This window comes from Homalodisca vitripennis, chromosome 5 (assembly GCF_021130785.1).
Source record: "Homalodisca vitripennis isolate AUS2020 chromosome 5, UT_GWSS_2.1, whole genome shotgun sequence".
NCBI classification, from domain to species: Eukaryota; Metazoa; Arthropoda; class Insecta; order Hemiptera; family Cicadellidae; genus Homalodisca; species Homalodisca vitripennis.
The window spans coordinates 162,141,695-162,159,170 of NC_060211.1; the positions used below are offsets into that span (position 1 = coordinate 162,141,695).

The 17,476-nt window shown below is 33.5% G+C and overlaps 1 protein-coding gene across 2 annotated transcripts in view; it reads left to right on the plus strand.

Moving 5' to 3' along the window:
- Positions 1-658: 658 nt before the first annotated feature.
- The window catches only part of LOC124363070, a 28,540-nt gene continuing 11,722 nt past the window's right edge, over positions 659-17,476 (plus strand). Inside the window, exons 1-3 of one of the 2 annotated variants that reach the window (XM_046818154.1) lie at positions 659-1,084; positions 7,404-10,685; positions 13,579-14,217. In XM_046818154.1, the coding sequence (XP_046674110.1) occupies positions 1,015-1,084; positions 7,404-10,685; positions 13,579-14,217 (3,991 nt within the window). In that variant the 5' untranslated portion in view covers positions 659-1,014. The remainder of the gene's footprint in view (positions 1,085-7,403; positions 10,686-13,578; positions 14,218-17,476) is intronic. The other variant, XM_046818155.1, reaches the window with a different exon arrangement.

The following is a 17,476-nucleotide window of genomic DNA, read 5'->3' on the forward strand; positions in this document are numbered from 1 at the left end:
ACAGAGGAGAAAGGAAATACAGAACAAGCTTGTGTGCGTATTAGTGTTTAATGTTCAAGGAGGCTTTTTTGAATCTTATTTCTATCCTGTGTCATTATAATATTTGCACCAAACAAGAAGAGGAAAAAATACAGATATGAAAGAAACTATAATGTTAATTAAATATTAGAACCAAACAGTTTCGTGAAGAATGAATTTTGAACATTGTCGTTGGGTAAACTAAGGTATATATTGCTATTATATTTTTAATAAAAGTTATAGTTTTATGGTCCAGCGCCCCCGTAAATGGCTTGCTCCACCCTCCTTGAAGTTCGCGCCCCATAGGCTCCCAGCTGACTAGAGAATGCCTATAGACTATAAAGTGAATTTTAGTCCTCCTCCGTAGACTAATGGTTATAGTCTCGGCTCTCTAACCGAGAGATCACGGGTTCAAATCCCGGGGAGGTCCAATCAGGCATAGACACGATTCATAGTGTGTACTTTGTAAATAAATACTTAGACACGATTGATAGTGTACTTTGTAAATCAAAAATACCAGTGTAATAAAATATCAGTGTACATCGAAGCCAGCATAGCTTAAAAGCTGAGGCTTAAAAAAGAATAAAAAAAAAAAAAAAAAAAAAAGTGAATTTTGTTCACTGTGAAAAAATAGCTGCTATGTTACTTCATCTCATCACTTGTTATTCTATTCGTTATTCCAATATTTCTATGGAATCCTTTTGTGGTGATCGTGAGTAGTTGTGAATACCCAAATACGTGATTCATATTCACATTTGCCGACGGGTGTTATCAATTCAGATGAAATGTTATTGATTGCAGTGATGTTACGGTTCATTGGTTAGATTTTAACTAGTTATAGTTTTCTTACACCGTTTTTCCAAAAGTGTCTTTGAATGTTGCAAAAGTAATGTATCAGGGTTATAAATATAAAAGACCTAAGTTTTTTTGAACCTAGAAATTTAGCAGTGCGATTTATTAAACATCGCTTAAAGACATTACATCTTTTACTTGGATATGATTTGTGAAGGAGAACCAGTAATCACTGTGGATGATGATGTGGAGATTGTGGAGATTGATGATAATGGTATGACACTTAACATATTGATAGGCATATTATTATTATAGTTGTGGTTCTTATTAGTAATACTTGGTTTTTAATGGTTTTTTCCAATACAAAAAGATTGAGCTTTGGGTAAACTATTTACTTTAGCCACTTCACACTTTTTGCCAAATTTCAAATTAAAAAATAAAATAAATGTATAGGATACTAGTACAATAGATATAAAAGGTAGGAAAGTCTAAATAGCAGAATGAAACTGCTGAACACTTGCTCTTTGATTGTTCTTCAATAGCAAGGGAGCGGTATGCTATCTTTGGTAGTTTAAACAAGGGTGGTGAATTTCCCCAGAAGAACCAGATGGGTTGTTTTCGGCGGTGGTAATTATCATATTAACGGCCGGAGCGGAAAAATACGAGTTTTGCGTTATTAACTTATTGGAATCGTCCTATAGAACAAAAAAAGTATAAGGTTTGATGGGGTGGAAATGAGAAAAACGAAGTTCTAAAACATAACAAATTAAACAACTATTCATGCGCAGAGTAACATTTCCATGTTCTACATCCACGTCGAGCGTCACGTGACCTTTTGTGACCATGATTTGAAACCTCGTGATGACGTCATCTGTTGCGCCGCCATCTTTGCAAACGTAAATGAAAAATAATACTGAAATAAGCAGTATTTTGATCCAAATGAACAATGTTTTTCTTAATTATGAGCTACAAATTAATTACTTGTTATCAAAATGAGACGAGTGCCTCCGGCCATCAGCGCGGGGCAGCACCAAAGGTGCAGAACTCAGATGGTGCTGCCCCGCGCTGATGTCAATGAAAGAAAAACATCCCTCGAGATAGTACCTATCAGTAAAATATCAAAATCTAGAGGGGCTGATCAGAAATATAAATTGAAATTTAATGCAAAGGCAATTATGTAAAGTGAAAAAAACTTAATAAATCATGAAAAACTCTAACATAAATATATAGATGGATATTAACACAGAACACTATATATTGTTGAGAATTACCATTAGTGTGTTGGCGGATATAGCTGAGCAGCAGCAACAAAAAAGTGGATTTTTTAAAATTGCAAACATTTAAAACTTTTTTACTAACGTACTTTTTCTAATTTTCCTATCGCAACGAAACAACAAAGTCTCCCGGTTTAAAACAACACGCGACCGCACGACGAACAAATACACTCATTATTAAAAATTCCATGTTCAATTAAAAGGAAATAATTTTGTTTCGGTTAAAACGTAAACTCTTTACGTGCCCTACTAAACACTCCGACACACACAATTCACTAGGTTGGTCGAACTAGTGGATAGTTGATTCATAATTGTAACGCACTCACTCAATCCAACAAACTGAACACGATATCTTTTGAAGCACTGACTCATGCCCCTGGAGAACTCAGATAACAGATACGTTATCAGGCTGCTATCAGTCCCGGCCGCAGATAATATTCAAGTAAACAGATTATCCAGACACAACACACAAACTGAACATTAAAACATTAGAAACTTAACTACTTATGAATATACCCCCTAAAATCATGTTATCTGTCATTTGTACCCCCTAATACTATATATTTTTTGTTCAGGAGGGTGAGCAGAATACGTTGATAACATCAAATTCATGATTTGCCGTCCCGGCATTTTATCTTATAGCTACCTCGGCGGTTTGTGGAACTGTTTAAATCATAGACTGGTAGGTCTCATGATGTACTTCTTGGGTACGCAAAAGGCCTTTGAGTTGCATGGCAGTAGGCCACCCTATAGAAAAAGAAGAAGAAGAAAGTCTAAATAGTAACAGAAATTACAACGGAAACGCCCTTGGCCATCGATGTTTGAACTTTTAGGTTAGGCTATATATCCTGAATAGTCCCAACAATCTAGATGACCAGGAGAATCGAGGTTTCTAGGTGGGGGTATAATAAGCTAAATTCGAGCTCAAATCACGTGAGGGCTACAGTACCTATAATATGCGGCCACTAACATAATCGGATATTATTATCGATTTTAAATATCGATACTATCGAATATGATATTTGACTATGGATATTCATAAATAATCATTGCCAGCTTTCTATATTTAGACTAGTGGCGTCATTAGCAGCTGTTGTTATTTTTGCAAGAAAAGTAAGAACTAACACAACATATCTAAAAACGATCTTAAGAAGACTTCTTTTAAACATTCTAAATTTGTTACTATGAATATAATGTAAAATTATGTACTATTTTAGTTCAATTCAAACAAACTAGCCTATTACTTTTTTTTAATGAATGTACTATGGACAGCTTCAGTACATACCTGCAGAAAAACTATTTTAGATTGGCTAATGTACAAGTACCACGCTGCGGGTAGGGTACGATAAGCGGACCCGGTTTTTATATCGAAATTGGCAAACGATATTACTTAATTATAACTATCGATATAACCAATCAATACTGATTAATTATTTTGAACAAATAACTTAATCTATACCAACAGCTGTAAACACTTTTAAATAATACACATAATCATATTATTATTATTATTTTTATATATACGATTACGTGTATATATAACAACAATAATTGTTATTATACATACACGTAATAAAATATAATTACGCGTGTATAATTATAAACATTTCAATAATTATGACATAAACGATATGAATTATGGCTCATAATTAATTATGAGTTTTCCTGTTTGATCGATCTCGTTCTGGTATGTTTATTATTTATGTAATTTCTTAATTATTTATGTGTTTTCCTATATTCCTATATACTTTTATTTTAATTTACAACATATGATTGTTATTTCGTTCTATACTATAGATACTTTCATATCAATTGATAGTCTAGGATTCGAGATGCAAATATTAGGTATCAATGATTATTTTCTTCAATATAAAAAACCGGGTCTACTTATCGTACCCTACCCCACCCTGCTTAAGCGTCGGTACATGAAGTTTAGTCATTTTATGTAATCTGAAACAATTTCTGATAAAAATAAGACTGGTATATTCCTGTTCATCATGTGATTTTTCCATAAGTAGGAAGTGTTTCACATATACCGATGGGTCTCAACATAAATTCTTGAGAGTCACCCAGATTGCTGGACCAGTTGAGGTATAACATAAATTTAATGCAGTCGGCCTTAATAGAAGCCTGTAGTAAAACTTACACTCACAGCAGGGGCAGGTATAAAGTACTCCTGTCCACTGTATTTTTTAATTTATTGGTTTATTATTAATCAAAATGCCATATAATTTGAGCTCTATGAGTGAAGTATGAAACTTGCTTTATGAAATTTGTCCGTTCCTCATCCTGGTGTTTTTTTTTTAACCTCTATGTAAATATTGTCACTCAGGTATCAGATGTTCAACTTGTCAGCAATTACTGTTTCTTCTGTGTGCACTGTATGGTAAATGTGAAATTAATGACAGCATATGAGTTTCATGGTGTTAACATATTGATCATCCTCCCGAACAAAAAGTTTTAAGGGGGTGGAAATGACAAATAATAAAGTTCTTTATGGAACAAAAAAAGTGGAACTTCTTAATATTCTATCATCTATCAATACATGTTATAAAAAATTATGCTTTCTTTTGAGTGCATGTTGAATTCACCACAATTACGGTCCAGATGCTACACAAGCTAATTTAATTTAACAGAATTCTGGTGAAGGACCAGGAGGATTACTGATGTGAAAGAACATAATTTACTTATTAACTTATACTGTGTATTGTCCAGCTGTATTTTAGTAGTTCCTGACAAATATTCTTCAGTTCAATAGTGAAAAAAGTATATTGTTTAGTCTAAGACCTTAGTATAGAGGTGAAGACAATTATTTTAAACATTATAAAAATGTTAACTTTTTTATACTAACATGACTTACATGAACAGCATACTTCCGCAAGGTTTTCAAGAGTTAATTTCCTAAAACAAAATTTACACTTTTTTATCTTTACATTATATTATTGCTAAATATAGAATTTGGAAGGAAATTTTTGTACTGATCGTTTTTTAAGACCACCTTCAGTTTTTCTATGCTGCGAAGAATGAGGAATGATGACTATAAAAAATTCTCGTTTAGTGCACTATGGCATTTTTTGCGCTAGTACTGATTCACAGTGATCCTTGAAACAAGAAAAGGGATAGTAAGTATGTAAGAAATGCTTGTTTGAACGCATTTGAGAAGTGACATCATGGCAAGCGCAGTCTCGCTAGCTTCAAAGTGGTAAATAAAACAATATTGATTTCCATCAATGTAAAAAATGTATCTTGTTGCATTGATCCTCCAACCATAATAAATTTAACTAATTGAAGGCTTAACGAGTCTTTTAGATTAGCGATTTGTTCACTACGCAAGAGATTAAAATTTGTTTACTTGTGGCCACGTTTGAACCTGTTGTAACACTACTTTATATATTTGTACTAAAATCTATTGCAATATCAGTGTTAACTCCTTAAAGACTTTTCACGAGTCATCTTGGCTCTGGATATTTACCAAAAATAGGGCAACTGATGAATTATCTTGTCACACTACAATTACCTGATCAATTATGTTATGAATGATGGTCTACTTAGTGAAAAATTATTAACTAAACATTAATACACGGTTAGTTATTTTGCCACCAATTGTTGTTATCATTTTACCCTGTTCTTTTGTAAACATCTAGATAATATTTACCGAAAACTGTCGCTACCCAGTGCAGTGAATACAATGTAGGCTTAAGTCTGTAGAAGTGTGTACCATATTTTGTATATGGTGTATGTAGTTTGGGGTTTTTTACTTTGAAGGCTGTGTTGAACCTAACTATTGAGGAAATAAAAACAAAATAGGGTAATTATTTTCAATTTACTAAACTAAAATTTAGTCTTTTTTATTATGTTTAGCTTTTTTTCTTAAAAATGTGTAACAAACAAGGTAAAAAACACACTTTTGTTAATTTAACTCAATTTAAAAAGCTGATATGGGATTAGCACAAAGATAAAGACAATTAACATTTGTTACAATGTTAAATATTTAGTGATACACAGCCAACTGGCATTGGTAATGATATATAATATGCTTACATATGCATGTGTTAGTATTCACTGCATCAAGATGCCATTGATTGAAGCTCTCACTGTTATTTATTCACATAGAAAAATAATGTTAGATACTTTTAGAAAAACATTGTAGTGTACGAGGGGTGTTTTTATGCAAGTACCGTATTGAAACTATGTCACTTCAGTGCTGTAGTCGGTGCTTGTGCACCACTATTGGCAAGTCACAGATGCCATTACAGCAACAATCGGTTGTGTTTACATCTCTTAATGCATATTTTAAATACCTCCATTAATTCTAAAAATTCAACCAACAGTGAAATATGCACTGTTATTTGTTAGTGCTAAAGATGTGTAAGAAGTTGAAATTCACTGTCAGATAATTTGTGAAGGGTATGAACATAACATTAGTGATGGACTGGTTCGCAAATGGGTAAGAGCCTGTAAAGAATGTTCACGATGATAAATGTAATGGGCGTGACTTTTAATTATCACTGATGATTTGGTGCAGAAAGTGAACAAAAATGTTAAAATGAACAGATGCTTCCCAATCTTTTTGTTATCAGAAGAAATTTCCTCAAGTTTCAGCAAGTGATCTTTATGAAGTATTGTTACTTAATCTTTTATGTTGTATCGAAAATTGTGCTCATGATGGGAATCAAAAGTGCTGACCGAGGCACATAAAAACAAATGTTTAAACAATGCCTTGACTTTTCTTGAGCATTATGACGCTTAAGGTAATGATTATTTAAGCAAAATTTCCAAGTGATGTAATACGAGTAGCCTACATTGCACCAAAATCAAAACAACAGTCCATGAAATGGTAACATTCAACATTGTCCAAGAAAGTGAAGTTTAAGCAGTTTCAGTGCCCGGAAGGGGATGTTGATTTTCTTGCCTCAAGAGACACAGTTGTCTCATACTGTAAATTCCTTATATTGATGCAGTTTAGGAAAGTAGATAAAAGCGTGGGCTTCCATGTGAAATTGAAATTTTTACAAAAAATTTACTTGTTTATAAAAAAGGTACTTATTTAAAAAAAAAAAAAAACTTGCCTCGTATATCACTTGGACAGAATATAATATTATGTTTGGATTTTAGACTTGTGTAAGCAAGTAAATTATGGATTTAACAAAAATGACTATAATGCGGCAGTTACAATCTTAACTTATTAGTTACTGTGAAACTAGTGCAGTATTATTATTAATGAGTAATAAAGTATCAGTTAAAATAGAAACCAGCTGTTTTTAACTGCATGTAAATCAAGTAAATTACCAGTCTCTATTAGAGATTGAATTGTTTCAGTTTCTTCTGTCAATTCACATGGAAGAAATGAAAACGATATCAGTGACGGAGGCAAAGCTGAAGCAGATCTGTCGAAGTCAGCATACATTGAATATTTACTCAGCAATGTGAACAATCCATCTGTTGGTAAAATTCAAGTGAATAGTTGCCAAGAGACTGATATGAGCCGGTCTATGTATTCCAAAAATATTGAAATTAGTAAACCACCTTATTCATACAAGGAATTGATATTGAAAGTGTTTGATTTGGTAAAGCTAAAGCCTTTGGATCTACGTGATATATATTTCCTAATAACAGCAACTTTTCCCTACTATAAGCCGGGAGGGGCTTGGCAAAGTGCTGTAAGACATGTTCTATTCTCAGATCCTACTTTTGTGGCGGAGCCCGAAACAAATCTTTGGCGAATAAATCCAATAGTGACGTTTCAAAATAAGCATTTTGGTTCCAATATCCAATCAAAAAATGATCAAAGTTATCAGTTTTCATATCCTTGTCATGAATTTTATTCATATAAGTGTTCAGTCAAAGATACCTGCCAAGATGCAGTATTGGATTGCAGAACGAACTTTAATTATACTAAAACCTCATATGCTAGTTTAGATGTCAGAAAACCTAATTTTGATTATGTTTTTTCTAATCAACATAATGTGTTTTCTAAAATTGAAAATCAACCATATAGGCCACCAGTCACTGGAGAATCTCTCAATGAGTGTAATATCTGTGCATCACTTAATAACGGGAATAACTCCTCTCATAGGTACCACACGAATGAAATCTTCAGAAATAGTTACTCAAATGTCTGCAACAATATGTGTCAGCAAAATGTTAACAATTATACACAGCGAGCTTCAAGTTCATGGACATTTGCAGACTGTGACAGTCCATTAAATAGTGGACTGAGTTTGTCATTGGCAAACACATTGATGAATTTATCTTTCGAATCCTTTATTCCAACTATATCTTCAACTTGTAGTAAACCGATCAGTACATTATCTGAAATATCAGCGCAGTGTAATACTGGCGCAAATGAAATACAACAACAGAGAGTTCAGGAGTTGTATTCTACTTTTGCCAATAATGATTCTCAAGATTCAGGCAAGGTATTAACAAACAGCCAAACAAAGGTTTATGATGAATTAGATTGTTGTTCACCAATGGACTTTATTGATTCATCAGAACCAACAGATGAAATTAGTGCTTCATCAGAATCCTCAACTTCATTCCAAACTTGTTTAAATGAAACAAACAACTTAACTGAAGTGGATTCATCCTGTTCATTTGCAGATCTACCAAATGACTCTAATAGTACCAAATCAGATGACAACTTAAATACTGATTCTCCTTTTGTAAACTCTGCCCAACCTAAGATTCATATTGACTTACAAATACCCATTTATGGACCAGTATCTATAAGAGAGGCCAAAAGCTCTTTTCTCAACAGCAGTAATAAAAGTGAAACTGTGGTTGGAAATGGACAATTAAATCACCAAATTTACACAGTCAATAACAACACTACTGAAGTAACTGCACTGGTAAATTCAAGTTTCTACAGTTTAAAGGAAAGTGTTGAAAAATCAAATCGTTGTAAAAATGTTACATCAAATTTTAATGGATCTATAAGTACTACCAATACAACAATGCAAATAGAAGATGGTAGTTTAAAAGAAAGTGTGGAAAAAGCAAATCGTTGTAATAATATTACATCAAATTTTTATGGATCTATAACTACTTCAATGCAAATAGAAGGTGATAGTTTAAAAGAAAGTGTTGAAAAATCAAATCATTGTAATAATATTACATCAAATTTTTATGGATCTATAACTACTTCAATGCAAATAGAAGGTGATAGTTTAAAAGAAAGTGTTGAAAAATCAAATCATTGTAATAATATTACATCAAATTTTGATGGATCTATAAATACTACTAATACAACAATGCAAATAGAAGATGGTAGTTTAAAAGAAAGTGTGGAAAAAGCAAATCGTTGTAATAATATTACATCAAATTTTTATGGATCTATAAATACTTCAATGCAAATAGAAGGTGATAGTTTAAAAGAAAGTGTTGAAAAATCAAATCATTGTAATAATGTCACATCAAATTGTGATGGATCTATAAATACCAATACAACAATGCAAATAGAATATGATAGTTTAAAAGAAAGTATTGAAAAATCAAGTCATTGTAATAATGTTACATCAAATTTTGATGGAATTATAAGTACTAATTCATCAATGCAAATAGAAAATGATAGTTTAAAAATGATGATGGATTTATCTGCAACTAACAAATCCACAGATGCTTACTGTATTAGTCTAATTGTGGATAGGACCAATGTTGATTCGGAAATATCTAAGAGTGTTTTGAATGAAACAAACAAATTAATTAAAATGGATTTACAATCCTGTACACTTGTAGATTTATCAGAGAATTCTAATACAACTAAGTTGAATGAAAACTTAATTGCTGATTCTTATGTTATAAAATCTATTCAGTCTAAAAATTGTATGGATACAAAAGTTCCCGTTTCTGGACTCATTTCTGCTAGAGAAACCAAGAGCTCTACATCCAATAGCAATAGTGAAAGTGAATTTGCGGTTGAAAATAACAAACTAAACAGTCGAATTTATACTAACAGTAACAACGATTTGGAGGTATCAGTGAACACAACTTTCTCCAGTCAAAAAGAATCTGTTGAAGAGTCAAATGATTTGAGTAATGTTACGCTACAATGTGATACACCTATAATAATCAATACATCAATACAAAGTGAAGATGATGATATAAACATTTCCAAATTATCTTCAAATAACAAATCTTCAGATGTTGACTGTGTTAGCCAGACTGTAGAGAGAAGCAAGGCTGATTGGGAAATATCTCTGATGAACATTGATATACATCTATCAGCACTAGAAAATTTGAAAGAGTTGCATTCAACTTTTTCAATGCCAGTAATAGAAACTGCTACATCTCAAATGTTTCCTCCAGGAGTTTTTTCTAACAAAGGCATAGAGTGTAACACCAATAATAAAAGTTGTGGCTCCTCGAGTCTTCCTGTTGGTTCCAAAAACTATTCACACGATTTGAAATATATTGAATGCTCTGCAGAAATGAAAGAATGTAGAGCTTTATTCAAAGAAGTATCTGCTGAAGGCGGAAGTTCAGAAATAAGCGATTCAGATGAAATTAAGTCGGATGGAGGAGGCATTATCGGATTGGCAAGTTGTTCAAAATCACAAACTGGCAATGATAATTCTGTGTCATCATTTCCTAGTTCTCCAGGTAAATTCTATTTGAAAATTAAAGATGTAATGTACAAAGAGGCGAATTGGAAATGTGTACATTTTTTTCAGTACTTTCAGGTCTTTTTGCATTTTTTCAAATATTATGAATTGTTTTACACTTCTGTAATATAAAAATGTTAGTTACTGTAGCCGTGCTTAGTAAAAGATCTTTACTTTCAGGATCTTTAACTTCCAGTCTGCAAATTCCCTTACTTGTAAAATATGAAGTAGATCTTATTAACAGAAAATTGACGTAGTGATATATTTTTGTGTTTATTAAAAATATTTTGTGCTTGCATTTGAGAGTGTCTTTTAATAAACAGCAAAACTTTATACTTGTAAAAATTCAAAATAAATAATGTGCATTTTATTTATAGCCATACATATTTATAATAATTTAGAATTTTAAAACCAATTGTGTTCAATCATATTGAAACAAGGGGTATTGAGAAAGTAACAGATTTTTTGGCTAATCATGGCGATGGGCAGGCACAGAGGTGTCATCTTAGTGTCAAAACCTTTCTACGTACAAAACACATCCAGCTGTGGTCACAAACAGACTTATGCTCCTCATACTTTGCTCTCTGTGACATGTTAAAGTGTGTTTTACAATAGAAAATTTGCAATCTGTACATGAAGAGAACAATGAGTAAAATCTGAGCGAGGCAGTGATACATTGACTTAAAAATGTCCATGTTAGTGTTTACGATGAGAACTGCAGTGGTAGGCCGAGCCTTGTTACTTATGAATTGGTAATGGAAATCAGCAACTAAATTCGTGAACATCGCTGTTCCACAATTATGAATAGTGCATAGATGTGTGGTCTAATGCTGCTAAATACTGAGTTTGAACTCTATGCCGGTTTAAACCAGTGGTTGAAATTCAAAGTGAACGATTTCTACAGTAACAGTATTGAAAAACTTGTGCTATGCTATAAGTACTTTATGGTGATTATAAAACCATGTACCTTCCAAATTTGCATTATAAAATTTATTCTATTTTGATTTGTTAATTTGTTTATTTCAAAATGTCCATTACTTTTTGATTAACAATCATAATAATTATATGTAGGCATGTTTACAGGGAAAATGTTTTATTTTAAAATAACATTTTTTGAAATTTTCTGTGCTGTAAATTGCCAAGTTAGATAAATGTAGAAAGTACTCAAAGTTAAGTTTTGGTAAGCAACCTATAGAAACAATGTTGTTATATTAGTTCAGAGAAACACATAAAATATAAATCACTTGCTATGGATTATATAAAATTAACATTAGTGAATTTTTACATCTCTGAGTCCAGAAGAAAATATAGTTGATAAGGGTCACATTTATTGTAGAGTTAAATGATTGCTCAGGACCCAGAGGGTTGTATGGCAATGCCCAACTAGCTAAAATATGGAATGTTATCTCTTTGAGCAGCAGGTGAACTAGGAGGATCTTATTTATTGTAGAGTAACGCTGTTGCCTGGGGGTCCAAAGAGTTAATTGGATACTATTTATTGGACAATTTGTGCTGCTTTAATTGTGTATTTCCCATAACAATTTCAGCTACTCATTAAGACAAAGGTTGAAAACAATTTAATTGTTTAACCATCTACCTTCAGTATTAAAAAATTATGTTTTCTCATTAGTTATGTCAGTATAATAATTTGAATTATAACAAATTATGCATGGTAATTTTCTCAAAATGTCTTTTGTTTTTTGTGGAGAGTTACATTTTTAAAACTAAAATTAAGTTAAATATACCTTAGTTCATACCTGAATCATTCAACAAAGTCGCTAAGGTATTTATTATTTTCTTTAAAAGCAGCAAAATAAATGTCAAATCTAACTTCTATCCTATTAGCTTGTTCAGTGTCAGTTTCTTTCAAAAGTGATTGAGAGAAAAAAATCAATTAAATACTAATTTTGATGATATAAAAATGTCAACCAATAGACAATTAAAAATCATCTCGAATTCCCTTCTTCAGTTGACTAAGTATATCAAGTTTAACATAGTTTATTGTATTTATGGAAATAGCTGAGGCTTTTGACACTGTGGACAGAATCATGTTGTTGAAAAGATTGGTGTTAATTGGGTGTAAGAATGAATTCAGTTGGTTTGAGCCATATTTGGAAAGACAAACACAGTATACTGCAATCAAAGGGGGATATAAGTAATTTAAATACTGTTAATTAGGTATTGAGTAATTCAAGGTGGTACACTAAGACCAATGTTGTTTTCTTAGTTAAAAAAAAACACAGCACAAATTGACATTAAGTGTATGAAGTATACATTTTTCCAGCTATTACACCAATATTATTTGAGTTTGAGAGTTGGGATTCACTATTACATATAGTGACTTGGGATTCAATTAATTAAAAAAAAAATGGTTTGATCAACATTAGTTAACTTGGATGTTTCAAGGACTGAATTTATGCCTATATTCTTAAGGGACATAGACGACACACCAACTAATAGTCCCAGTAAGATAGTGATTATGATTTATAGGAAAAATTAATTCTTATAAATGTGTAAGAATCAACAATCAATTAAAATGGTCGTCACTTGAAATGTCAGTTATTTTTTATCCAATTCCAATACTTAAAGTGTCATTTGATTTTGAATAAAACCAGTAGTAAAATAGTCCAGTTCACTTAGAAATATTGTTTAAATTTCCTTTATCGACCTTGAGCAAAACAATCAATTAGCAAGATTTGGGTAACTTTTTGATCACTTTGTATAATTTCCTCAAATATATTAGTAACACAACCAAACTGTACTGAATTTATTCTGTCTTAACTTTGTTTTTGATAACATACAAATATATATAATACATTTAATTGATGGTATTTTATGCTATCTAGAGCATTTTTGTGTAAAATTAATTTTTGCTTAATGATATGTTCAAGATGATGTGCCAGCAGAGCAAGCAACAAAATCTCAGAAGAAACGAAGAAATGTTGGCCCAACGAGGATACGAGGATTCAGCAAGCCCTCTGGCTCTTACTGCCAGATGATCACACAGGCACTGGCCTTATGCCCTAACAAACGTGCCACTGCCCTCCAGATCTGCGAGTTGATCGCCAATAAACATGATTATTACCGACATTATACAGGCAGCTGGCAAGGTTCAATCTACTCAGCTTTGACGAATCGGAAGAAGTTTTTTATGATCGCCGATATGACCTCAAGTGGTGAATATATCTGGGGTTTCAACCCAATGTTTGAGAAGTATATAATAGACAAATGGTTACCCACGAAAATGAAGAAGAATATTTGTATGACTCCTACAACGGTGACAACGCCTCTTTTGTCTCAAGCAAGTCCTGACATGTCCGTCATAAGACCTGTCACAACAACGATGAGCTCTGTCATAACCGAAACTGTGATTTTATCAGATAATGAGGAAACTCTAACACCTGTGATTGTTAGCACTGAGAGTCTGAGAACTGAGTCGGAGGCATTGGAGCCAGAGTTCACTCTCGCAGATCCTGATCTCCAAGACATAACTACAATTGACGGGTGGGGACCAATGATTACAGTCTCAGGTAAATTTTATCATTTATTTTGGTCATTCAGTCCATTTGTAATTACAACATGTTGAATAATAACAATGATAGCTGTGAAGAATTATTTTATGAATTCCTTGTAAAACTGGATGATTTGAATTATAGATTGTACTTATTTGCAGACTTCACCAACAGTTGTACTGATGTTTAAAACAATAAACCAGTTGTATTAGTTGGTATGTTAGAAAATAACAATAAATTAGTGAACATTCCTTGTAATGTACAAACCAATGCATGGTTCATTCGTCAGGTTACGACTGCCTTGAGACTTTGATTTGTAGACTCAACCCATTTGCTCCCCATTAAAAAATATAATGGATTTGGAATGTGTTGAAAAAAATTGGTTTATCAACAGTTGTCTTGAAATTAATTAGTGGAGAAATAAAAATTTTCAAAATCTTGTCTATCTTGACATTATTTAATCAGCAAGCGTATCTTTAAATTGGTCGTGCTTGCTTATGCGTTGACTGATTTCGTTGAAATGAGTACCGTTGGAATTGAAATAATATTTTAAAAATAGTAAATATTTTATAACTATACTGTTTTTTTTTTTTTTGTATTCTTTGAATTAAAACTTTTTCAACAGGCACCATTTTGTTAATGTTAAAGAAAATAACACAATTATTTTTTTTTAATTGTTCTCTTATGTATTCAAGCCTATGTTCAAAATTTGGTTTCTTTTGCTTAACTAGATTTAGAGATAATAATTTTTAATACAAAATAATATAAATAAATATTGGATATTTTGGAGACTTGCCCAAACTGTATAAGGGTCGGTTGACAAGCCATTCTTTAGGTTCTTCAATGTGTTCCCAGTTAGGGTCTGTAAGTTGTTTGGGAACAGATTCCACAGCTTATGGCTAGCATAGGATGGTCTCTTTTCCAGGAGGGTGGTCCGATGTATAGGAAGAACAAATCTTGAGCCATATCGAGTGTTGTATGAGTGATGATCTCTGCCTCTTTGTGCATTCAACTTGTCAGTAAGTAAAATGACCTCTTGAAGGTATATTGCTGTCATGATTGGCGAAGATTGGCTAGCCATGGCTCTCACTGCCTTTTTTTTGCAGGACTAACATTCTGTTCATGGATGTGGCTGATGTTCCCCACTATCCCTATACCACATCTTATGTGCGACTTGATAAAGGCAAAATATGCTGTCTTGGCTGCGGGTATGCCAGCAATATGCATCATTTGACAGATAACGTAACCTCCTGAGACAAGTTGTTTGCACATACAGTTCACGTGGTCATTCCACGATAGCTTGCTATCCAGAGTTATTCCAAGGAATCTTACATTGGTTTCTTTGGTTATATCTGGTATTTCTTATACATTACTTTTTTTTGTATTGAAGTTCACTTCAATTATTTTTGGGAGGTTTATTGCCAAGTTGTCGGTTTTACAGTACTGCAATGTTTTATTCAAGGCTGTTATTGCATTTTTGGTGTAGGCCGTCTGCGAAACAGTTCTTCTAAAGTAGGGTAGTGTCATCAGTGTACATTACGGTTGCCGTATTTTCGACTTGGATAACTTATACCCTGGAAAGTCATTCGCCAGTAATATAAACAAGACGGACCCCAGAATTTACCCTTGAGGTACCCCTCAGGACATTGATAGTGGATTAGACCTCAATGTACGTGACACACTATTTGTGTAATCTGTCAGTTCTATTATTTGTGTTTAACCTTGCAAGTAACTTTTAAACCATGCACCTTCTTTGTGTAATGGATAGACTTTACTTAATTTCAGTGCTGAAGAGAAATCATGCTGAAATGATTGGTTAATGATGACAGCTAGCGGTATTGTAAGTTCATTGATGCACCATTTTTTATGAGTATTCATATACTCCACTGGAAGTGCTGCGGCTTCCAGTTACGTCGCAATTTCAAGTCGTAATCTCTCTTCTTGGCGACCATGTCTTCTTTGTCTTGAAATTTCCCAGTCATTTCAAACTTATTAAGGGCGTTAATAAAACTTTCTTTAAGTATCTTTGCTTCTTGGTTATAATACATCCAATGATCCTTCTTCTTCTTAATTTATCTGATGGTACAGGTAGAATCCAGAGCTACATGTAGGATCTGTTAAATTTCTCATAGGCCTCTTCAGCAGTGTTGGCTTTTAAAACAGCTTCCCAGTTTTGGTTTTAAGGAATGCTTTCAGTTAGCTTAGGTTTTGATTATTCAAACTTCATTTCATAGATAACAGTATGTTTCTTGAATTGGGTATTAAGTATTGTGAGTTGGGCTGTATGGTCTGATAATCCTGATCGAATAATAGTGACATTTATATGTTCGTCCGGTTTACTGAGGCAAACACAGTCAATGGATGTGGCAGTGTGATGCGTTATCTGTGTTGCTGGTAGAGGCAGCCTGGCAATGTTGTATGTGGCCAATTCATCTTCTAGCATAGTATTTTTCATATCTGCTTTGTTTCGACTGTATGTTTTTTTTAGAGGTGTACAGTTTAATGTAATTTTTACAAATGGCTAAAAAAAGGCTGCCAATACTGGAGCAGACACCACCAGTTTGAGGGTTAAATAATACTACAGTATTAGCCATAATAAACAGTACTTTTTTTTTTCCTTGGGAGCGGCCTACTGCCATGCACTTAAGCCCAAGGGCTTTTTGCGCACCCTGGAAACACCATGAGGCCCACCAGTCTACAACTTCAGCAGTTCAACAAACCGCCGAAAACAACCTATCAAGTCCTCCTGGGAAAATTCACTACCCCTGTCCAAGCTACCAAAGATGGCATACCGCTCTCTTGCTATTGCAGGGCAATCAAAGAGTAGGTGCTCAGCAGTCTCCTCCTGCTCATTACACCTTCCACAGAGCGGATCCTCCTGAAGGATACTCTGTGTAGATGCTTCCTCAGTTGACCATGCCCCGTAATGAGACCAATGACCTTAGAAGACATTGATCTGTTTAATGAGAGAAGGTCCGAAGCCACCTTGGAGGAAGGTGACTGTAATACCATTCTACTCACTCTCAAACCCGGATGCAACCTCCACCTTCTCCCATGCTCCGCGCGAATCCATTTCGAGACAACCTTAGAGGATTCACACCTTGGAACACCGCAGGACGGTTGAGGGCCCATCATAATTGTTGCTGAGCCCTGGTTGACCAGGGCATCAGCTCTTTCGTTCCCAAGAATCCCCTCATGACCAGGAACCCAACAAACGGTTACATTGTTGATTCTGGCAAGGGAGGAAACGGTCTGATAGCAATCCCAAACCAATTTG